A 25,037-nucleotide genomic window follows, 5' to 3' on the forward strand; every position below is an offset into this window, starting at 1 on the left:
CTTATGTTTCCTTTAACATATAACGTCCAGGTATTTTTGCTGTATTTAGGGCAAGGGACAGGGAAAGGTATATCTATGTAGTAGCTATATCCTATCAAGAGAACCCTGAATATCTCAATATATAGGTGTCCTCTCCATCTCTTTTTTCTTAAAATTTATTTATTGAAGAAACCACGTTGTTTGTCCTACAGAGCTTGCCACAGAATTGGATTTTGCTGATTGCGTTCCCCAAAGTGTCATTTAACATGTTCCTCTGTGCCCTGTATTTCCCTGGGGGATTGGTAGTTAGATCTGAAGGCTTGATCAGATTCAGGTTAGAGTTTTTAGCAGACTACGTCATAGGGGGTGGTATGCACCTCTATGATGAGGCATAACATCTCTTGTCTTTGTTGGTAATATTAACTCCTTTAATAGTTACCAGTTTTCTTTTTCTTTTATTTTTCTAGTAGCAACATAAACTCAATAATTTAATTTTATAATTTCAATCCATTACTATTTTTGATCTTGCAGATGTTCATCCCATGTCTAGCTAGAAAGAGCTTCTTTAAGTTCTTCTGACAGGGCCCCAGGTGTCTTTGCTGGTCCCCTGGATGTCTGGTATGAAAAGATGCTCCAGGCTATCTTAGACATTTTTTGCCCTAAATCTGGAATCAGCCCTTCTCCAAGGAGCCCTTGATCCTTTTGGAAGGAAAGGTATCTAGAAACCACAATTTGGGCACTAGGGGTGCTTGCTAGATACTGGCTTGGTCATTGTTTTTAGGTCCTTTCAGTGAAACAAGCTAGGAAATAAGTGAGTGTGTTTAAGATAAATACATCATGAGTTCAAATTGGTGTTTCTGCATCAAATTTAGAACTAAAGGTTTTAATTTAACCTCTTTGGTCTTATAGAGGCAACTTTTTATCTCCCATGCCAAAAACTTGGTTCCCCATAATATAAACATAATTACTCATTTACTTTCTCCAGTAATAAACATACACCAATCTCAGAATAACAATACAATCTCACAAAAACAATATAATACTTCCACAAACAAAACAATTACTGAAAATGGTTTTTGTTTATCAATCACTTATTTACTTGTTGCCACTCTTTTTTTCCTTAGGGTATATCCTACTGGGGATGCACAGTTAAATTCCTGTATTTTAAAGTCAATTGAAATAGTTCCTTTCTTTGTTTTATGTCACCAACTTGATATATAGTTATGTTCATTTACTTCATTTTGCTTTCAATTTTTAGGAATTAAAAAATCTATTTTACTAACTATGTAAATATTCTTATGGTTCTAAAGCCAAATCTATAAAGCAAATTATATTTGGACAAATTTATCTTCTAACCCTGTCCCCTATATATTATTCCCTCTCTCCTTCTATAGGTAACAACTTACATTTTTTTTGATTTACCCTTCCATCTAAAATAAAGCAAATATCTCTGCATATTTATATGTATCTCCTTTCTTAAATAATTGGTAGCATACTACTCACACTTTTCTCCATCTTGTGTTTTTACTCACTGCATCTTGAAGATCACTCCATAGCAGTACACAGAGATATTCATATTCCTTTTTTTAGCTACATAGACTCCACTGTGTGGATGTCCACAGTTTACACAGATGGTCCCTTGTTGGTGGAAATCAAACGTTTTTCTGAATGGAGTGTCTACACTGAATGACTCTGTCACACGGTTAAGCAAGTCCCTGTGGTTATTCCTCCTCCTTCATAAGTCACTTGTCAGTCTTGCATCCCCACTCTCAGCAGCTTTCTCCATGCAGGGACTGGCTCTATGTACATATACTGCCTAGAGTGAGCTAGTTCCAGGTAGCAGATATCCCTGATAAGGTACTAAATAGACATTCAGTTTCAAAGTTACTTCAAAAACAATTTTCCCAAAGGGGAAACAGAGAGTCACTGTTTAATGGGAACAGTTTCTGTTGGGATCATGAAAAAGTTCCAGGGATGGATGGTGGTGACGGCTGCACAACAATGAGAATGTGCTTAATCCCACCGAACTGTACACTTAAAGATGGGTGAAATGGGAAATGTTGGGTATATTTTACCTCAATAAAAAAAAAGAGTAAGTAAAATCTATGGGAAACACTTAAAAACATTTACTGAAAAATAGCAATCAAGATTTTCTGTTAGAAAATAATTTTCTCCAATAAACTATTTTAATGTGTAACTTTATACAGAAATTAAACTTTTTTGTGTATGTGAGGAAGATTGTTGCTGAGCTAACCTCTGTGCCAGTCTTCCTCTATTTTGTACGTGGGGCACCACCACAGCATGGCTTGATAAACGGTTTGTAGGTCTGTGCCCAGGATCAGAAATCATGAACCCTGGGCTGCTGAAGTGGAGCACACAAACTTAACCCCTATGCCACCAGGTAGGCCCCAGAAATTAAACTTTTATACACATACTAAATGAGGATTTTAATTGATATGAATATGTTTCATTGCAGGGTCAATAGTAGATGTCCTCAGCTTAGAGATGGCTCCTTTCTCCACTGTTGTAATAAATGAGGTTTGGTCACTTTCCAAGCTTAATCTTATCTGACATGGCATCCGTACAAAGTACTCTCCAAGTTTAATGATTTGATAGCAAGTTAGCTTTTTCTAGACATATTTATCTTACTACATGGTAACTTGAATTTTATGGCTTCTAAGTGAGGCATTTATGAATAGGAAATACAGCTCAGTGACACAGGAGACAAACTCTTATACCCACCCCTGCTGATGTTAGAGTCAAGGTTTATCACACTGGGCTGAGGATGTGAGAGATTCAGGGCAAACCTATACAGAGAATTTTCTCAAGCCCTAAGTCTGGATAGACTAACAAATGGGCTGTAGACTCTGGTGAGCCACCATGATGCTTCACCATCTCTTCTTCATGACCTTGTCTCCATCTGTAAAATACTGCCTTACTGTGGATACATTATTGTACACTACTGTAGACTTTATAAACACTGTACACTTAGGCTACACTAAACTTACAAAAATACTTTTCTCTCTTCAATAATAAATTAACCTTAGCTTACTGTAACTTTTTTACTTTATTAACTTTTTAATTTTTTAAAACTTTGACTTCATTTTTCCTTGAGGAAGATTAGCTCTGAGCTAACATCTGCTGTCAATCTTCCTCTTTGCTGAGGAAGATTGGCCCTGAGCTAACATCCGTGCCCATCTTCCTCTACTTTATATGTAGGCTGCCTGCCACAGCATGGCTTGACAAGTGGTGAGTAGGTCTGTACCTGGGATCTGAACCGGCAAACCCTGAGCTGCTGAACGGGAGCATGTGAACTTAACAGCTGCGCCACCAGGCTGGCCCCAGCTTTGACTCTTTTGTAATAACACAATTTAAAACACAAACACGTTGGACACCTGTACAAAAATATTTTCTTTCTTTATATAGTTATTTTATACATTTTTTTCTAGTTTTGAAATTTTTTATTTGTCTTTTACTTTTTGAGCTTTTTTATTAAAAACTAAGACACAAACACACATTAGCCTAGGCCTACACAGGGTCAGGATCATCAGTATCACTGTGTTCCACCTCCACATCGTGTCACACTGGAAGGTCTTCAGGGGCAGTAACATGCGTGGAGCTGTCATCTCCTATGATAACAGTGCCTTCTTCTGGAACACCTCCTGAAGGACCTGCCTGAGGCTCTTAGGGAGATGTCACTCTTTTCAGAAATATGTCCCTTGTGGTTTGCTTGGTTTCTTTTTTTCGTCCTAGATTTGCTTGTAAACAGATAATGCATCATGAACATTCCTTGCTGTTAATGAAAACTTTCGGTGTTCAGGGTGTCCGTGTTTTCAAACTTTTTAAGGAACTCATGGAGGTCTGCAAAAACTTCTGCTAAACCCTTTGCTGTGAATTTCTTGGGGGTTCTTTTTCTTCTCCTATAGTTTCTTATTCTCTTGCCTCTTCCTCAGCTATGCGTTTTTGTTCCAGTTCCAACAACTCCTCATTAGTCAATTCCTAAAGAACCACTTCTAGGAACTCCTCAATGTCGTCCTCATCCACACCCACACCCAGGTTAAAGCTGTTTGCCATCTCAACCACAGCCTTGCTGATTTTTGCAATCTCTCCATCGTTGGCAAATCCTTTGGAGTCATGGACGAACCTTTTGGGTGTCTTCTTCCAGATACACTAGGCAATAGGAATTTTTCAGCTCCATTGTAATCTCATGGACCACTGTCATATATGCAATCTATCGCTGACTGAAATGTTGTTGTTATGTGGTGCATGACTGCAGTAGAATTCAGAGCCAGACCACAGCGCAACAAAGCATTTATCCAAGTCCTCTGGAAGATCTGGCTTCTAGACCTGTCGTGAAATCTGTCTCATGGAAACTTAGATTCCTCATGTACCCAACCGGAGCTTCTGTCAAACTTGTTTAATCGACCAACTCTCTCTTTTTTTCCCCTCAAGTATTTTAAAGCAAATTTCATACACCACGTTATCTCACCCCCAAGTATTTCAATATCCTGCCCCTCATAGGACTGTCAAACAATAAATACCCAGTATTCACTACTGGAAAATCAGCAATGTTATTTTTAATACAGATGTGGTACAGAATGTTTAATTACAGCAGGGCAGAGATTCTAGTTAAATAAAATTAAAAACTTTTATTTTTCCAAATATAAAATTACTAAATTAATGTCTCAAAAGAAAATATAACATGGTGAAAGCTTTAAATTACACCACTATTCACCACAGGATTTATGATTTACCAATTACATACTCCACCACTTTGGCAAAAGGATGAAATTTTTAAAACAGTTTATAAACCTAACATAGCAAAGACTGTATACATCTCAATATTGCACTTTTTTATGTACAAGAATAAAACAGCAAAGTGTATTGCATATACTAAGTACAGCACAAATTTGTCACAATTAAACTTATGCAGAAGCTGATGTGAGTATTAAAAATGTAGAAATGTAATACACGTATATACAGGATGCTGAGACTGTATTAACAAACTCTATGTACATAACAATATACTGTACTATTTTTAAATTTTGAGCATAGTTGTGTTTATTAATACAGGCCTTTGGTTCTAAACTTGACTAGTTTTAGGCTCACATAGTTTCTTAAGCTTTCATATTTTTTAAATGCAAGTAAATGAGTATAAAAGCACTAAACCTTCTGGTTCACTGGTACAAAAATTACAATGGTCAGTTCCCTTGGGTCATCAAAAACTAGTCACAAAAATAATTCTTGTATTCAACCTGAATGTGCCACAGGAAAAAAAAAAATATTTTCAAGATTTTCCAGCTTAGCCTAGAGGCAAAAGGTTACCCCAGCCTCAATTTCAGTGCTACTGTCCCTGCTATGTACATTCTAGAACACTTGTTTTCTCTAGGCCGTTTAATACTACTCTGTAAGGAAGAATAAAATTTAACTCCAGCTTAAGAGTGTCCACCACACACCTCTGTTAAGACACAATGAAAAGTTTGAATATTGCCAGCGAGATTTAAAAAAATACGTGCACCCTCTTATGACTCCTCTAGAAAATGTGCTAAGAAATAACACAGTTCTTTATTTCCTTTCTCTCCCATTCCCCTTGACTTCTTGTGCTCGGTCTTCCCCGTGTCTTGCACGGGCCCAGTGATTAGTTTTGGAAATCATCCTGAGTTTGTAAATGACAAAGCAAGTCCCCACAGGTGGTCCATGAGGTGAAATCACACAACTGAGGACGAGCTGGTCATCCCATGAACCATTGTGCTTGTTGGAGTCCCACTGATGGCATTGAAGATGTGAAGGGAATTCGGTAAAACGCTCGTCTTCTCCTCCAGGGGGCAAATCTCGAGGCACAGAAACACAACATTATCCAAGTGTAACGCCCTGAACAACATTTCTCAAAATGGTGCATTTCATGTCACACACAATTTATCACCCAGTGGTCACCGAGACCGTGAATGACGGTGCGCTCAGATAGCTTGGCTTTGGCAGTTTGCAGAGGGATTGGGTCAGCTCATCTAGGAAATGACCTTTTTCAGATCAGGATTAAAAGGAGAAAAGTCAAGAACAATATGTTTTGTTTCCTTCACAAGTTAGTGAATGAAGAGCCTTCTAGACTCATCAGATTATAAGGTGGCTTGAAGTCTATCTTACACATACTTGATGGGGACATGACCTAGCCTTGTCCTTTGGAAACATCTTTTAAAATGAATCTGGAGCACCAGTGTTTCTCTCCTGGCTCCTTTTCTCAGGGTCTTACAGATTTCCATCCTGGGAAAGAGATAGTGGCTGCCCCTCTGACCTGAAAAAAAATCTCTTTTCATACTAGGTAATGCAGGGAAGAATTCTAAGCACAAGACTTGACCTATTGCCAGGCCGAAACTGAGAACAACATACACTCAGAGGCTCCCCTGGACAAAGCAAAATCAGGTCTATTCCAGCCACGACCCTTTCTGCTTAAGGGTTCAAAGGAGTTTAATCTTCATAGTTGTTGAGATAATGAAAAGTTCAAAGTGCAGTTTACAGCACAGCACTGCATTAAATGTCCACATAATTTGGGAGTTTACTTTACAATTTTCAGCCCATAATTTTTTCCTACTTTCATCTTTTCTAGTGCCAAATGCTGGCACTCACTGATCAAGCTTTCCATCCTACAGGAATCTGGAGACCTCAAGAAAAAGACCTTGAGTTTTCTCTAAAAACTTGTTCCCAGGAGACCCTTCCTTTCTGCTTAATTACTCACATATTTATTTCTTTAATCATTTCAATTTTTTCCCTACTTTTCTAAATGCCCAGAAGAGGGTTGCCTTCTTTTGAACATGCATTATCATGATGCCAATGTCTGCAGTTGTCCAAATTCAGTAATAACTTCATGTGACTCAGTTTATCAAGGTTCAGAAAAACAAAATTAGAAAATGACATTACCATCCCATCTGAATGTGTTAGCATGGAGGACAAAAAAAGCAAGCAAATTAAATCTTAGACATTTAAGCTAGTTTCCTGCAACAGACATTTCCTAAGTAAATCATCATGTTATATACTAACTGGCACAAATGGTCCTAGCTTCCATTTTGCAGGACTGAAAGACAATAATGTAGGGGAACAGACAAAAATAGTTAAGTGTTCTTAAGGTGCCAACACTAATTATAAAGACTGGTACTGCGACCGGGAAGAAGTCACCCTGGTTGATGGAGAATGGACCCCTCAAAAAGCAACAATGTGGCAGCTGCTTTTTGACATTCACTTGGTTCCCGGGGCAGCTGTCCCTTCTGATGACTACTGAGCCCACATCAGTAATCCTACTGAAAGGAATTCATACAGGAAGGCGATAGTAGCCTTGTAATCAGGAAAGATGCCCGTAATGACAAGGAATATAGAAGCAGCCATGAAGAATCCACTGGGGCACCCATGGGTTAGCTGTAAATAGTCAAAAATGGAACAAGCCTATTTTTTTTAAATGGCACATTTTTTAAATGTGCTGTTTGGAGTCCCACTGATGGCACTGAAGATGTGAAAGGAATTCGGTGAAATGCTTGTCTTCTCCTCCAGGGGGCAAAGTTATTTAATGCAACAGCTAAGTCCTTAAATCAGGCTAGTAAATCCTGTTCTTTCAAAGGATTGGATGAACAAAGGAAATTCTAGGAAGAGTATGGGTATTTCTTTTAATGTGAGTTTTATTTTTTTGAGCTAGATTGGTGGGGAAGGTCAAAGCTTATAAACTGCAGCCACCTCTAAGAGCAATGAAGAGAGGTGGGTGCTGCTCTCCTCTGGTCACGTTAGATACTAACTGGTGGGCAATTTGTTAGCTGTTCCCCAAGTAACCTGTGGTTAGATAGTAGCAGCAATGTACATTATTCTTCAGATACCTAAATTCTGGAAGGATGTTGGAAGGTTTAGGCCACCATACGGTGTACTTGAGACCCAAACTGATGCATGCTCCCTAAAAATGAGAAGAACTCCAGGCTGGCACTTACCTGCTCATGCATGATTTCAGAAAGCTCCTTTGCCATTTCCCTGTAGTTGGCCTTCATTTCTTCCTGATACTCTAACTGGTCCTCTTTAATCAGCCGTTCATTTACTGCTAAGGCTTGACCACAAGCTTCCACAAATTGCCTGAAATGGTGTGGGAATGAAAAAAAAAAAGGCATGTAGAGGACAATGAATAAGTCCAACTGGTGGTATCTACTGAATGAGCACAGAAATGATGAATCCTTGAAGAGAAAAGGACGTTTCCAGTGTGGTTTACCTGAAAACTTCTTTAAGCAACTTCACTTTATTGTCAGGATACCTTTTTGTGTTTGTGTCATCTAAGAAAGCTCGGGCATACGCTAGTGGACCAGCATTGACCTAGATAAAGAACAAAGATTTTAAATCATGTTATGAAGAAAATTACCACTATCATTGATTTAGTTTCAGTTGGAACATACTAAAAATGCTGTTTGAGTGAGCTGGTCATGACCCCTGCCCTCCAGGAACTTATAACTCAAAAAAGGAAAGTGTGAAATAGGCTTATATTGTTATATGTCATTTGATTTTATCATCTCAGCCATTCTCAGGGCACTTGTGTTGATGGTTCCTTTTATGTAGGAAGAACCAATGCTTGGAAAATTTAAGGACCTGTTCAAAGTTGAACAGCCAGTAAGCAAAATGCCTGAGATCGGAGCCCAAGTCTTCCAATTGGTATTTGTGCTCCACCATACTGACTAAGAGGTCAATCTAGTGAGTTCAGTGAAAAACTGAAAAATACGGGAAATACACCAGTTTTAAAAAATCAACTGTTCACCTCATGGAACTGTATAGGCAGCTACGGCCACACTGGTTTGCTGTCCTCGAATGAAGCAACAGTGTGAGGTGTGCTAGAAGGCCAAAGATTAGGGACATTCAGCAACGTGTCAAGTGAACCAGCACCCTGCATCTCTCTTTCAATTAGCCAAGAAGAGTTCTCTGAAGTTGGGTAAGTTAGGAAATGTGAGAATGTGGAGAGAAAGAAGGTTAGACACACTGGATGGGGAGGAGAAAGTTCCAGGCATCTGAGACAGCTTGGGAAAGGCCTTGACCATGTGATACTGCCTAATTTTTCCTGGGAGGTCTGGTGGGCTTGGAAGGTAAGTAAGCAGGGAGGCTGTCTGTCTTGTCTGTCACTGTTGGTGAAGGGGAAGGGCTCCATGGTGTGCAGGACTTGTACAGTAATGGCAGGAGAACCGAGCTGTGAGAATTCACACCAGAGGTGGGGAGACAGACGGCCATTGTGGTTAGAGGTGGGCCCTAACAGGAACAACTAGCTAATCTTGTGTGATGACTGAATATGTCATCACACTGGATATGTGTGGGGAACTATGTTAACAACCTGAAGATGACCCAAATGACCAATTATCCAAAATGATACAATATATTCAATTTTAAGAAGATGCAAAGAGGAGAGCTGATGAGACTTTGTAAGGTCTAAGATAACAAGACCTTGGAGTGCAGCGCCATGAAGGCACCCTGATGGCTCTGTCCTGTACAACAGCAACCCCAGTGAGGCTCTTGGTCAAAGAACTACAGAAACAGACAAATAAAATGATAAAATCAATTTCCCCTGGCTCCAACTTTGTTGTTATCTTGGTGGGAAAACACATATAAACTTAATATCCTCATTTCACTATGGGATTCTTTGCTTTCCAAGATGACTGAGCATTTATAAAACTCTAAGGTCACCACCAAATGGCAGGGCACATTTTGCCCTTTAGAAAGCTCAACCTGTCTAGCCCCACCCTTTACTGGTATCCACACTCCTCCGCTGGCCTTTTGATAGAGGCATGATGTTCCAGGCCATGTTATTGAGTGGTTTTGTTTTTAACTGCAGAAAACTGTGGCCTCTGGCCCTGTTATGTAACCACTTACATTACTGGAATATTTATCATATTCACTTGATAACTTATTTTAGCACCTAAGTCTTTTGGGCCATAAGGGAAGATGTTAAAAATATCTGCAAATACTTTCATGGTGAATGACATTTAGAAAAATGTTAGGCAACAACTCCTGATAAAAAGTTGACAAAAACTGATTTCACAAAATGAACCAAGAAAATCCCAAAATCTATATACTACAATCTACATGTAACTTTCATAAACACACCCTTCTTGAAAGAGAAAAGAATTGGAGATAGGGCGATACACACACACACACGTCTGTGTACATATATATATACACACACACGTAAAACAAGTGCTAGAGTTATTCATATACACTTAGAAATGTCAATAAAGCAAGAGGCATACTAGTCACCAGAGGGAGGTTATTTAACATTTACCAGTTTCCCAGGAAACCATGTAAGTAAGAAACCTTTTAAAAAACGTACTATTGAAGTGTAATATACAAACAGAAATGAACATGTAAGTGTAGAGCTTGATGAATTTTCACAAACTGAACATATCTGTATAATCAGTACTTAGATCAAGAATGATCTTTTCCATAAATGGTGCACACTTCATAGCTATATGGAAAAAAAGATATATTTTGATCCCTATCTGCTACCACATACAAAATCACTTCCAGACGGATTGCAGATCTACATTGGAAGGAATGCTGAACAAAGGAGGAGAACATAGGAGAGCATCTTTGAAACAGATTTAAGAAAGATTTCTTAAAGAGGACACCAAAAATGCTATGAGTAGAGGAAAAATTGATTCATTGGGCTATATTAAAATGAAGAATTTCTGTTAATCAAAAGACACCCTTAAGAGAGTGAAACTTACGGTATTTTTTCAGATACAATTTTCATAGAAACCAGAAACAATAGTTTTATTTAAAAAATCTGTATCTACCCCCATTTCTTTATGTTTAGAAGAGTCTTGAAGCTTCCAATTAGGCACCTAGAATTCCCCAAATTACCAAAAAACAGGTTAGTATGGAGAGCTGTCTCTGCCCTATCTGTTGGCTTAGCAAGAAGGACAGCTCTGGTAGGTGGGATGGGGTGGGGTGGGAGCTCTAAGGCTACTGCCCGCTCTGATGTCAGGAGAAACTGCACACAGACACTGCGGGGAGGTAACGCGGATCGCCTGGTAAGCCAGGGATCTACACTAGACCCTGGTGGTGTGAATGACTTGAAGTTTATCGAGGTCCGAAGGAGCCTTTCCCCTGTGGCTCCGTGGTTTGGCTCACCTGAACGCTCACGCTGCCCTGGAGTTTGAGCTGCAGTTTGATCATGTCCACTTCGGCCGAAGAGCACAGCTGCCGGAGCTCAGCCACTTTCTTGCTCATCTCATCAATGGCCACTTCAATGGGGTTCAGGTCGGTGTGGTGTTGGTACATGACAGGGATCCGCTTCTTTACATATGGGAAGCAGTGTATTGCTGCAGAGGAGCAAGTGCCAGAATTATTCCATAGCTTGCATGATCTTTACTATTATTGAGGTAGAAGTAACTATTATTCCCGTTTTACAGATAAGAAACCCAAAGTCTGCCAAAGTCATATGCCAGTATTTTGTGGAAACAGACTATTTTCTTCCTTTATCATTGTTTATGTTTAATGACAGGTTGTATCATACAAAGTCAGGAGAGTTAGGTCCTTGTTAAGCTTTAATGTGAGAAGTGTGTCTTTGAAGAAATCACTTTATCACTCCCTGCTCAGTATTCTCATCCATGAATGCCCTGCCTTCCTTGAAGTTGTGAGATCTGAATGAGCTTAAAAGTAGGTATAAGATGGCTTTGAAAATATAAAAAAGACTAAACAGTTTTGAGATATCACATACAGATTAAGTCAGAAAATAGTTCATAAAAATATGCTTGAGACAATTCATTTTTCTCCAAGGAACAACTCTGAATCACATGCTTATGTCTGTAGAAATCAGAGAAACCAATGAAAAATAACAAGTAAAAATATATTTCCAAGCAAAGTATTTTATGAACCACATAATCACAAACTGTTGGAGTAATACTAATAAGAAGATATTTTGAAACTTAAATGAGTAAACAATGTAAGTAAAAACATTTACTTTTTCTTAGTTTTTTTTTTTTTAAAGATTGGCACCTGAGCTAACAACTGAGGCCAATCGTTTTTTTCTTCTCCCCAAATCCCTCCAGTACATAGTTGTATATTTTAGTTGTGGGTCCTTCTAGTTGTGGCATGTGGGATGCTGCGGCAGCGTGGCCTGATGAGCGGTGCTATGTCCATGTCCAGGATGCAAACTGGCAAAACCCCAGGCCACTGAAGCGGAGCACGTGAACTTAACCACTTGGCCATGGGGCTGGCCCCCTTAGATAGTTTTTTATCCAAAAAAATCAATGTTATTTTCATCTAGCATAATTTGATACCTGAACATACCAACACCAAAGAGTTAAGTTTACAAATGAACAGATGAATTTTAATTTGAGTCTGTTTCATATTTCCATGCTTTATGTTATATAAATATCTATAATATTCTCATTTAACATATTTTTACTAATAGACATATAGATAGATACCTAAAAGCTTATTCTATTTTTTAACAAGCAAAAATAAGATGGGAGTGTTGTGTTTGGATTTGTTACTATTTAGTAAGGGGCTGGGGAGGGTTTACTCAGAAAGGACTTAGCAAAAATGAGAAAACATGGCCAGCTCCCCATAGATCACAGAGTTCCAATGGGCCCCCCAAAGTCTGGACAAAGCAGGAGAAGGTGTTCAACTCTATGCAACCTCATTTATCACACACTCACACGCCTGTTCTAGTTTCTACGTGTTTTATCAATCTAAAGCCAAGGGTCTGGGCCTCCTATTTCTTTTGCGTTCCTTGCAGACACACAGTTTTTAAGTGACAGCACTGGGATGGATAAATCCTCTTTGAATTGAAAGCTCCTTTGATAGTGTGACAAGAGCTAGGCATTGCTCCTTACCAGCCAAGGAGACAGGGAAGTGGTTCTCCAACCAGAGGTGTACCAGGATGTGATAGACTGATGTGCTTTATAGAGGAGTGCTATAACATTCCCATTTCTAAGAAGGAAGTACCTGTGGAAATGTTTCATGAGGCTAACAGTCATGTCAAAACACATATGACTAGTCACAGTGTTTGTGTGCCATGGTGCAGTAGCACCATCATTTCAGGGAGAAAAACCATCTCCAACGATGTTTGTGAGGTGTCCATAGATTACACTGATTTCATTCACTGCAAAAGTCCTGAGTCACTGCTTCTTGTGATGGTAACTGGAGACTTAAAGCGGCAAAGAAGAGGTATAATGATACAGAAACTCAGAATCTGTCCCTGAGCCTACCAGGTCCATGTGATCTGGGACTCCCCCACCAGCTGGCCTCCTGCCTTCCTTGCTGGACCCACCTCTTCTCCTCTGCCTCAGGCTCACTGGGCTCCAGTCACACCAGCCTGCTGGTCATCCCCTGGTCCCCTGAATGCATGGACACAGACATCCCCAGTGCCAGCCTTTGCCCCAACAGCTCTTCTCCCACCAGACATTTGCAAGACCCTCCCCCTCATCTCCTTCAAGTCTGGACCCAAACATCATCTCCTCAGTGAGGTCTACCCCAGCCACCCTATTTAAACAGCACCTCTCATTTCCCTCCTTTCTTAACTTCTCATTTCCAATCTCATTTTGCTCTTGTCCACAATATGTATTCCTTCCAACACAGGTGTATTTACCCACTATGTTTACAGTTTATCATCTGTCTCCTCCCACTAGGATCTAAGCTGCTCAAGCCAGAGCTTGGTTTTGTCAGTATGCCAAGTTGGAACACTACCTGTGTTCAATATATTTTGCTGAATTAATGAATGTATTACCACCCAAAAGACTAAATGAAAGAGCAAACTGGTCTGGAAGGTGGAAAATTAGGTGACGGACTGAGCGAGCCATCACGTTACTAATAAATGGCCCACATTCATGATCTGCAGCCCTTTAGGAAGGAGAGAGAGGAAGAGACAGCTGAGAAGTGTGGGTGACTGGACGGTCTGGTTAGACTGAACATAAGGCGAAGGGCAGGAGAATATTTCCAACCTGAGTCCGAGTCTGGGCGTGATTTGGAAGACTCTGGAATGGTGATTGGGAAGAAGCTCCATGGCAGGAGTTCCATGAAGGAAGAAAAGGAGGGGATCATGTTGGGAGGCAGGCTCAGGAGTGTACACCGAAGGGGCCTGGAGAGTGATCATTAGGTTTTTCAAATGATCACAATTGCAGCCAACCGACCGAACTATCCAGGAAAGTGAGCCTTTGCCAGGTTCAGAGGGCAGGGAGGGCCGGGGCGTCCCTACAACTTGGAAGACCAAAGCTCAGGCCTGAAGCAAAGCAATGGGAGAAGAACCTAAAAGAGTAAGAACAGAAGGGAAAACTCTCAAGCTCAAAGTCTTCAGAACAATCCTGGTCTGTGTGTCTTTAACTAAACGTTGACACGAAGTTTACATGTCTTTAGTAGCATTTTTCTAACTCTTTTCTAAATCTTTATGCTGCTCAGTAACCATCCGTTTGATATTTTGAGATCTTTTAGGGCAGTAATGGCAGCCATTTTTGCATGTTTTGTTGCACTATAGTCCCCTCTTGCTCTTCATCAACCAGAAAAGGCAAGGAGCCTGATGGTGGGTGAGATCTAGCAAAATGAGGTACTTTCTTTCCCTTCCTGGGTAAAATTCACAAAATTCTTTTACCACAAGATGGATAGTATAACTCATTTTACAGATGAGGAAACTAAGGCACAGAGAGGTTAAGTGACCTGCCCAAAGTCACACAGTGAGGATGAGACCCAGGTCTGCAGGACCCCAGGCCCAGGCTCTGCACTGCCCACAGCTGTGCAAGGTGGTTACTTCCTGAGTCAACCACACGTGTCTCCTTTGCCTCTCTCTGAAGGGGAGTTACTCTTTGTCCTCTCTGTTCTGGCAGGTTCAGAGCTTTGCTTACATCCTTTATCTAATCTATAGTATTTCTATGAAAAAAATGGTAAACTATAACCTTGAAGGAAATCTTGCCAGGGAAAACACCCTCTGGTAACTGTATGAATCAGTGTGCTACCAGAGCAAAACAATCGTAATAAAAACCCCCGGCCCTGACTCATCAGTGAACTAGGTTTATTTAAAGCAACAGTTCTTAAACTTGAGCGGCATCAGACACCTGGAGGGCTTGGTTAAACACAACTAGCCTGGCCTCACCCTCAGAGTGTCTGATTCAGCAGGTCTGGGTGCGGCCCGAGAATCTGCATTTCTAACAGGTTCTCAGGTGATGCTGATGCTGCTGGTCCAGGAACAGCCTTTGATAAGCTCTGATTTAAGGAATCAAAGTTATCACAGCTACAGAGACAAACATTGTAAGCTGATAATTCTCCCAAAATGACTCCACTTAGAAATGTAGTTGTCTTGCTTATTAACAAGAAGAATTTGTTACTGTGTCCATTAGAAAAACAATTCATTTACATATGGGGGAGGGACAGTATTGTTTGTGCTTAACATGTTATCTTATTATTCTAAAAGCAGGAGCAGGGACTCTTTCTTTAAGAATGCAGGTTTTTAAAACATTTTAACTTTTATCTCAGTTCCCTCATAGGAAGGGTAAAGAATTCCTCTGCAAAATGCTGTTCTGAGCTATTTTATAATGAGCCATATTCTTTCTTTGGTAACAGCTTTACTGAGATAGCAATCACATACCACACGATTCATCCATTTAAAGTGCACGATTCAACGGTGAGAGCGGAGCCTCACTTGAAATGCAGCATCTTAGCAGTGTTCCTTTCATTTGTTACTCTGATGCTCCATCTTAGCGCCCAGATGGAACACTTGACAACATTGACTTCTAGTCCAGCAGGAGGTGCTTTCCTGGCTTGACTTAACTATGGCCCCTCTTTGAAAAACTTGCCTAAGCAGTGGATACAGACACACCTGGCATTCTGAACAGGCCTCTCCACCGGTTTTTTTAAAGTCAAGAAAGTGTTTTATTTTAGGTTACCCCAGCCATGTTGCTGACCCTAAGAGTGGATGGGTCAAGCTCCCCCAAAGAAGATAAAAATCACTCCCAAGACGACTGTACTTGTCAGGAACTGGGAAATGATGCAAAATACATTTCTGAGAACGAGTTATCGATGGCTAAACAGTGCCAAAGGATCAATTAAAACTTCAACAGCTGTCTGGGTGGCCTCTGAATGCACTGAGCTTCCTGGTACTGGAGGTATTCAGGCTGAGGCTGGCTAACCATTCTCAGCAATGAGGTGGGAGGGATCCAGCCTCATGTCCCATTTATTCACTCCGCCTAAAATCTCCGAGCAGGTCTGTGCTGGGACCTCTGCGACAGATACATAAGGGGTCTCTTCCCGTGAAGTACGCACAGGACTCGGGTGCAGGGGCTTTTGACCTGGGGGCCACGGGCCTAGAGAGGGGTCCACGTGGGTTTTAGAAGAGACTGTAAATCACCTGAAATTATGTGCAAAAGCATTCTGAGATAAGGGCCCACTGTTTTCATCAGATTATAAAAACGGTAAGGGACCTTACATTGGAAATGAACTTCTGATCTGGTGGAAGAAAAAAATGCAAACAGATAAAAAGAAAAATGTCATGAGTATTCAAAAGTAAGCATTAGATAAACATTAAACTGAAATGGATAAGTGGGGAAAGTTAACTAAGCTTCTGGATCCCTTTGGAAAGCTCTTTATCGTGGTGTCCAGGCACCTGTCTGGATGGGATTCTCAAAGACAGGTACCGAGAAACCGTACCTGTCAATATGGTGCGCCGTTTGCACTGCTCCTCGACCCCACCCTGCCTTTTCCCAGTCTGAGTGAAGGGCATCTCAAACATGAAGCGGCGAATGTTATGAGATCTTTCAAACTCTGTTTTCCTTTCTTGCAACTCTTTTTCATCAAAGAATGGGATCACATGAGTCACCTGGATATACGCATACTTGGAATCCAGATCCTTAGGGTTGACCTTCAAATGAATGAACAAAATGGAAGATTAGTGCTATTTCAAAGCATACCTACGCTGTGTTTTTCCCCTTTTTATTGGTAAAAGTTTTGGAAAAACTCAGGAAAGTTGGAAAAAAATAGTAAAACAAATACTCACAAACCCACAACTTAGAAAAAATTGCTAATACGTTGCTATGATTGTTTCAAATATACACACACATATACATATGTGTCTGTATAAATACATGTATAGACATTTTTTTTAGCTGAACCATTTCAAAGTAAGTGGTACACATCATGACACTTCAGCCATGTGGCTGACCACGAGGAACATGTGAACATCAGGAACATGTGTGCTAAAAATGAGAACATTCTCCTCATAACCACAATACACTGTTGTACCTAACAAAATTAACACTAATTCCCTAATATCACCCAATACCCAGTCTATGTTAAAATTTCTCAAATGTCCCCAGAATGTTACTTATAGCTATTTGTGTTTGAAACAGAATCTAATCAGTGATCACATTTTACATTAGCTGATATGTCTCTTTAGTCTTGTTTAATCTACAATTCCTCACTATTTTTTTTCATGAAACTGAATTTTTTGAAGACATCATGCTAGTTTTCTTGTAGAACGACTCCTCGTCTGGATCTCTCTGATTGTTTCCTAAGCTGCACTTTTATATAATTGGCTTAGAGAGAAAAATGTTTATTTTAATAATAATGGTTAAAATCTAGGTCCCCAAATTATAATTAATCTGTAGATAGATTAGATTAGATATAAACAGATGTAGATAAATTTAATACAGGTACAGAATAATTAACCATAAGCTTAGTTCCTGAATAACTCAGCACATAAACGCTTTAAAAACTAGGATTAGTAGTGCTCTAACTTCTGTTACATGTTAGAGAACTAAACACAGGGCTTTTCCATACAAAACCAAAAGTTTTAGGGAGACAAATCAATTTTGTATATACTAATTCTATCTAAAGTTCCAGAGCAATATAAGGGGACACGAAAGTAATGACTGTGCAGAGAATTTGCAGATTGCACTGGACTCAGGGCAGGCCAACCAACGAAGCCAAAATGGTTTTACTGGTCTCAAATAATGACGCACCACTGATCTCTTAACAGAGATGTTATGAAGAAAAATGAAAGTGCCTTAAACTTTGTAAGTTAAGATAATACATAACGTCATAAGTTATTTTTCTATTTAGAAAAACCCTCTGGCTAATCATTATAATTGTATCCAACCTATTAATTTTCTTTAGCAGAAACAATTTAAAAGCAGTGGACATGAACATTCTTGCCTAGTTTTCAGTGGTTTTTTCCCCAGTCTTCATTTTCAAAGTTCTATGTATGTATCAGCAGAGCGAATGGAGGACTGGGTTTGGGGGAAGAGAAGAGAGTCTAGAAGGTCTTTCAGCTGCTGCTGCTGCTGCATCGGGGGCCACATATGAAAAGGGGAAGAAGAACATATGAGAACCTTGAGAAAAGGCTGTAATGTTAAAGCCACAGCTTGACCCAGACAAAGGTTTTGGTTTTAGAGAAAAAGGAAGGTGGACCTTAGTAATTTGGTCTGGAAAAAAAGTAGGTCTTAAACAGATTGTGCTGAGGTTTCTGGTTAACAATGGACTAAAGTATTCTTATCCCTTTTCCTTTGTGCGACTCTTAAAGTAATAGTAAAGAACTGACCTGCAAGAACCAAGAAAAGAGGACAGAAGACAGCAGGTGCGTGGAGGTGTACTACCTGACTTGGAAGAACGGAGGAAGTTCTAAGCCAAGTTCCCATGGAGTGGGTGACAACAAGCAAGTCAGTGCACCCCTCAGAAGCCTGCTGCTGTACACTGAATGTCTGAGTTCCCCACAAATTCATATGTTGAAATATTAACCTCCAATGTAATAGCATTAGGCAGTGGGAGGTGATCAGGTCATGAGGGTGGAGCCCTCATGGACGGGGTTAGTGCCGTAATAAAAGGGACCATACAGAGCTCTCTCACCCCTTCCACCATGTGAGGAGAGTGTAGACATGGCCGTCTAGAAACAAGGAATCGAGCCCTCACCACACACCAAATCTGCCGATGCCTTGATCTTGGACTTCCCAGCCTCCAGAAGTGAGAGAAATAAGTTTCTGTTGTTTATAAGCCACCTGTCTTTGGTATTTGTTACAGCAGCCTGAATGGACTGATATCCATAGAAGACCAGCACAAGGATTAAGGTGACTGGCAGAGGTGTAGGGCAGAAACCAGGGCAAGGGGCCCAAAGTTTATTGGAGTGGTGGAACCCCAGGTTCCCTTCCTTAGTCCCTGCCCCACAGAAAGCAGAGATTGTTCCTTGGAGAAACTGGTCTGGAAAATGTCTAAGTGGGTTTGCCAGTCTCGGTGGAAGCAGGGGTTAGGTACAGAACAGAACACAAGGAGAATAGGTGAAAGGGTGCAGACTTGTCTCCTGCATCCAGAATCCAGAATTACCCCCTTCCCTGTCCTCTCTCTACCACCTGAGCAGGAGATTGGAAGATTCTTCTCTAGAGAAAACAAAGGGCCCCAAGGAAACAGATTCCAGACACTGGGAACTCCAAAGCAGGGCTCAGGATGGAAAATGAACTAAGGATCCTCCAAAATGGTGGACACAGAAAGAGGTAGAGCTTATCAGTGCTGGAAACTGAACAGGAGGAACATTTTTAATGCAAAGAACAGGAGCTCTATCTTGGCCTGAGTTCAGGAAACAAAGGGCCACTCAATTTCCTGGAGATGTCCTGTAGACAGTGAGACACATAAATATCCAGGAAAAACGTGTAGGTTCAGAAAGGGTCTTCATGAGAGCAATAAAGCAGAGGACAGCCTCTCTAAATAGAAAGTAGATCTCATTCTGACAAGTGTGCTGGCTAGTCAGTTCATTCCTTGGTCTGTCCGTTTGCCAGTCCATCTGTCCATACAGCCAACAATCAGTCAGTCAGAGTATCAGGGAATGCGCCAGGCACTGTGCTCAAGACCAGGGAAAAGTGCAGTGAGAAACAGAACGTTGGACCCTACTCTTACAGAGTGTCTAAACATATGTACTAAAAATGGTACATCCTTTCAGACATTAATTATTTTGTAAAAAAAATCTTTTTAAAATTATGAAATAAAGATTTGCTTAATGGACATCTGAAAAGCACAGAAACATATTAAGAAGAAAAAACCCACACTTGCCGCTCAAGGCCAATTTTTTCTTGGGTCTTTTATCTACACACATTTATGAACATACATGATCCATCATGTATAATCAATAAAAATAATATTATATTGTTCTGAAACATTTCCAAACATGGTCTTACCTTGCCAGAGTCTTGTATCATTTTGACATTTTCAGAACCAAATTTATCTGAGTAAAGTTTAAGGAGTCTCTGGGAGATTTCGGACAGAGGCGTGAGTTTGGGCTCTTTGTAAATATACTCCTTTCCATCTTCATCTTCAAAGAATCCCTGTGACATAAGGCACAGTTAGAGATACCCCCAAATACAAGCCCAAGGCGTACCACCCAGGAAGGATTTGTTCGTTATAAGGGTTAAAAAAAAAAAAAAGGGAATGATCTAAAATAAAATCCTACTTAAACAAGCTTTCCGAATAGGAAGGAAAATGATAATAATGTGAAGTCTGAGTGCAAAGATAAAGGAAGAACACAAAACTGCAAACTCATTCAAGAATGCTGTCATTACGCGTTGAGTGAAATGAAAGATTGGGGATTCAAGACTGTGTTCTTTCAGTGAAGTCTAATGATGGGTTTCAAGCCTGTTTCACATTCCCAAGAAGCAGAACTCACTAGGAAATGATTCTGCAGCCTGCTATAGGCAGGCCTCAGAGTGCACACACATCCCTTCTCCTGACCACTCCCATAAACACAGGATGTCACAGCACAAATGGAAGCATTCAGGTCTGGAGTAGGTTCGGCAAAGGTTACATGCAATAAATTTTGCTTTACTGATGAGAAAAATATTAATAGGTGGCAGTACCATATCAGAAAACATTTTCCTTATTACCAGTCATCATCTGTTTTAGCACCAATCATATCTGAATACAACAAGGCTTCGAAGTGCATGGGAAGTGAAAAAGGTTGAAAATTTAAAAGTCCAGATTGAGGTTAATATTTAAAATAAATTTTTAAAAAAACGTTTCTCATCTAAAATAAAAGATAGAAAATGGTGCAAAAAACACAGTATATAAAAAAAATGCAGGCTAATATGAAACAAAAAACACCCACATCAAACTAGGAGTTTTGATGCAGTAATTTCACTATATTATTTGCTTTTTAAAGCATTTACTGTAATTACCTCCACATCTGTTTCACTGTCTGTAAACTGGTATTGCTATAAAGTTATAAAAGACAATAACAGAATAAATTTAAGGTTATATAATGCTCATAGAAAACCACACACCCTAAATAAATGGATTATAATTTATACCATTTAATCATGTTAGAGACTTGGAGGTTAAACTTTCAGTTAAATTTAAATGAACCCTTTCGTATAGGGTTTCTGAACATTACAATGGTAAATATAACTTGGGGAGATATTATATTACAAAAGATAGAGATGCATAAGGACAAAGGAAACCAGAAAGTCTTAATTTTGGTTTAAAACATGCAGTGCAGTTGTATAAGGAAACAGGTGATTTATTTCTGTAAATGGAATAAAATGTTAATTTTTTTGGAGTTTGTAATGACTGGACAGATACACATACAGACTTGAAAAGGAAACTTGCAAACCACACTGAAGTACCAAAGATGTCGCTAAGAACGTCTTATGGAGGGAGAACTTACCGCTGCCTTAAGAAAGTAATAAAGAAAAGACAGGAAGAAAGAAAAAAAGCAGAAAGTTTACTACTGAGGAAGATAAGAATCATACTAAATATGACAAATTCATCAAATTAGCACTTACAGAAAACAGAAAATTTACAAAATACTACTTTATAGAGTTAAAAAAAAAAAAAAAGGACTTGGGACAGCCTACAGACGGAGAGGAGACTCACCTGTCCGAAGAAGGCCACTCGGAAGTACGTCCCCAAGAGCCTGCGGCCCGAGTGCATGACCTCGGTCACTTTGCTGTAGGCCCGGTGTAGGGTGTCATAGAGATGAGCCAGCCTCTGAAAACAGAACAAAACCCATTTCCTCCCACTTGCAACTAGTAGAATCAATTTCAAAATAACAATTAAATGAGATAATGTAGGTGAAAATTCCTTGGACTTGAGTTAAAAAAAAGAAAAGATCAAGAATGTATTTTGTCTGTACAACTGGTAGAGATCACTTCTGAATTGTAATGTTTCCTACCCAAAGGGCCATCTTGCGTATTGAGGACCTATCAGATTTCCATACTGCAGTAAGCAAATTCTGTTTTCAAGTTAGCTTGAAATGTTGGAGATGGTCCAGTCCGATGCCAACATTTTTCACCCTTGCTTTTCCTACTTCATTTGCTATGCTAAGAGAAAAGACAACCTTCCTTCCCAGGAAGGAGGGAAGGGTTACCATTTTTCCATGCAGGTGGAACAGGGAAGAGTTCTGAGGAAAAAGGCACCTGGTGATTATAAAACTCTGTTCCTGGCAACCTTTCAAAAGTGAAGTGACAGAATTGCCAACCCTTGCTGTTCAAGATTCAGGGTCTGTGGAGAGGTGGGGTCTGTGTGTGTAAGGCCTGGTGGCTCTGAGGGTGGTGACTAGAGGAACCATGTGGAGGGTCAGAGACCACTTGCTCATCTCTGACAGTGGCTTGCTTGCTCTTTGCATGTAGGAAGGTCTGGGGATATGTGCCACTCCAGTGTCCTCTCAAACAGGAAAAAACAAACCCGCTCAGATACCTCGAAATCTCTTCTCTTCTCGTAAATGGGGATGATGAGTTTATAGATGTCAGCGATCAGCTCGTAGCGTTCAGCCTTCCAGAGTCCATCTGCACACTGCTCTAGGAGCTCCATGAGCACCTCCTGATCAAGGAAGACCATCGGCCAGAAAAGAGTGTTACAGGGAGTAAGACATTGTACTCCTTAAAGAATTCAGAACTGGTTAAGACAGCTAGGAGGAAAATCTCCAAATATGTAATATTTTTAAACACTAACTCCCACACTTGTAACAACTCATCGCTATGTTCTTTCTTAGGAGTCATTTTCAATCACGCTTACAAGCAGAAATGAAGGGTTACATCAGGGCACTGTGTAATAGTTAATTGCATGGAAAAAACTGACATCCATAGCTTCACACAGGCTCTACATTTTTCTTCTTAGTTCTCTTTCTATAATTTAGAAATTTTTTTCCCTCTGAGGAACAATGACAATACTGAGACATGGAGAGTTACTAATGTGCCTGCCTCACCAACATCCTTTCTCCTTCCTTGGAAAATTTCTACCTACTGAAGTCTGAGTAGTCACCCTCCCTCCATTAAGGTCCTTGAACTTTGGAGGAATTTAACACAATTCATGACTTGAGTTGGGGTATGTGGCTCAGATTTAAACTAATCAGCATAAATCTGTTTCCTGGCCACAGTCATGCTTCATTATGGGTGGATATGTGACTTAAACAGGCCAATCAGGGTGAATTTTAGGACCCCAGCTTAGAATGCTGGGACAGACGTGCTCTCACCAGATTGGACATAAGAGAGGCAGCACGCAGCTTGCCTGGGGCTGGCATCCATCTCATGACCATGGAAGGGGCTGGTCTGCCTTAGGAACAGAGTGGAGAGCTCCCCCTCCTTCCTAAAGCAACTGTATCTTCTTTGTTTTGGGTGAGGAAGATTGGCCCTAAGCTAATAGCTGTGCCAATCTTCCTCTATTTTGTATGTGGGATGCTGCCACAGCATGGTTTGACCATGCGATGTGTAGGTCCACGCCCAGGATCCAAACCCACAAACCCTGGGCTGCCGAAGCAGAGCATACAAACTTAACCAGTACACCACAGGGCCAGCCCTGCAACTTTATCTTTGATAACTTTGTTAAACATTCAGGGTGATTGATGTCAATCTCTCTATGGACTTTCCCCATGGGCATCAATTTACTCAACCTTTATTGTTTAAGCCCATTTAGGATGATTCATTAATGATGTGGATTAAATTTTCATCTGCTTGTCATCTGTATGGCTTTAATGAAGTGTCTATTTGAATCTTTTGCTCATTTTTCTACTTGGTTATTTTCTTATTAGATTTTTAGAGTTCTTTATATATATTGCATAAAAGTCCTTTATCAGAGATGTGATTTGTAATTTTCTCCCAATCTATAGCTTGTCTCTGGATTTTTTTTAAATAGTGTACCGATCAATGCAAACCCTATTTCTTTTAATAATACAGTACCTATCAATACAAACCCTTATTTATTTATTTTTGGTGAGGAAGATTGGTCCTGAACTAATATCCATTGCCAATTTTCCACTTTTTGCTTGAGGAAGATTGTCCCTGAGCTAACATCTATGGCAATCCTCTATTTTGTTTGTGGGACACCACCACAGCATGGCTTGATGAGTGGCGTATAGGTCTGCTCCCAGGATCCAAAACCATGAACCCTGGCCCGCTGAAGCAGAGCGCACAAACTTAACCACCATGGCACTGGGCTGGCCCCTGGATTTTCTTAAGAGTGTCTTTTGAAGAGCAGAAGTTTTTAATTTTGATCAAGTTCAATTTATCAATTTTTTATTTTTTGGACTGTGCTTTATATACCTAAGAAATCTTTATTTAACCAAGTTCACAAGATTTTCTACGTTTTATTTTAGAAGTTTTATAGTTTTACATTTTACATTTAAGTCCATAATCCATTGAGTTATTTTTTAATATAGTGTAAAGTGTGGGCCAAAGTATTCCATATGTATGTCCAATTGTTTTAACACCATTTGATGAAAGACTTCCTCATTGAGCTGCCTTTGAACTTTCGTCAAAAATCAATTGACCATATGTGTGTGGGTCTATTTTCAGCTTCTCTATTTTGTTCTACTGATATATGTGTCTATTGTTGTGCCAAAACTACACTGTCTTGATTACTAATGTAGTTTTATAGAGGGTTTCTCCACAGTGACACCAGTGCTATTTTGGACCAGATAACTCTTTGTTCTAGGGGCTTTCCTGAGCATTAAACAATGGTGAGCAGCAACCTACTTGATGCCAGCATCAAAGTAGCAACTATCCCTCTCCCAATAACTGTGATAATAAAAACTGTCTCCAGACGATGTCTCCTGGAGGGGGCAACATTTTCCCCAGTTGAGAACCAGTGCTTTATAGTAA

At 40.0% G+C, this 25,037-nt stretch overlaps 1 protein-coding gene across 46 annotated transcripts in view; it reads right to left on the bottom strand.

The window, feature by feature from the left end:
• Positions 1-4,538: 4,538 nt before the first annotated feature.
• DOCK9 (dedicator of cytokinesis 9) overlaps positions 4,539-25,037 on the bottom strand; it is a 269,565-nt gene continuing 249,066 nt past the window's right edge. For 25 of the 46 annotated variants that reach the window (XM_070579124.1, XM_070579154.1, XM_070579142.1 and 22 more), the window contains 8 exons: positions 22,639-22,761; positions 21,817-21,930; positions 20,127-20,273; positions 16,618-16,828; positions 11,110-11,300; positions 8,213-8,313; positions 7,941-8,079; positions 4,539-5,810 (listed from right to left, as the gene is read on the bottom strand). In XM_070579124.1, the coding sequence (XP_070435225.1) occupies positions 5,688-5,810; positions 7,941-8,079; positions 8,213-8,313; positions 11,110-11,300; positions 16,618-16,828; positions 20,127-20,273; positions 21,817-21,930; positions 22,639-22,761 (1,149 nt within the window). In that variant the 3' untranslated portion in view covers positions 4,539-5,687. Of the gene's footprint in view, positions 6,900-7,940; positions 8,080-8,212; positions 8,314-11,109; positions 11,301-16,617; positions 16,829-20,126; positions 20,274-21,119; positions 21,156-21,816; positions 21,931-22,638; positions 22,762-25,037 lie in introns of all 46 variants that reach the window. The other 21 variants (XM_070579155.1, XM_070579148.1, XM_070579130.1 and 18 more) reach the window with 2 other exon arrangements.

The sequence above is a fragment of the Equus przewalskii genome, chromosome 16, assembly GCF_037783145.1.
Source record: "Equus przewalskii isolate Varuska chromosome 16, EquPr2, whole genome shotgun sequence".
In the NCBI taxonomy this organism is placed as follows: domain Eukaryota; kingdom Metazoa; phylum Chordata; class Mammalia; order Perissodactyla; family Equidae; genus Equus; species Equus przewalskii.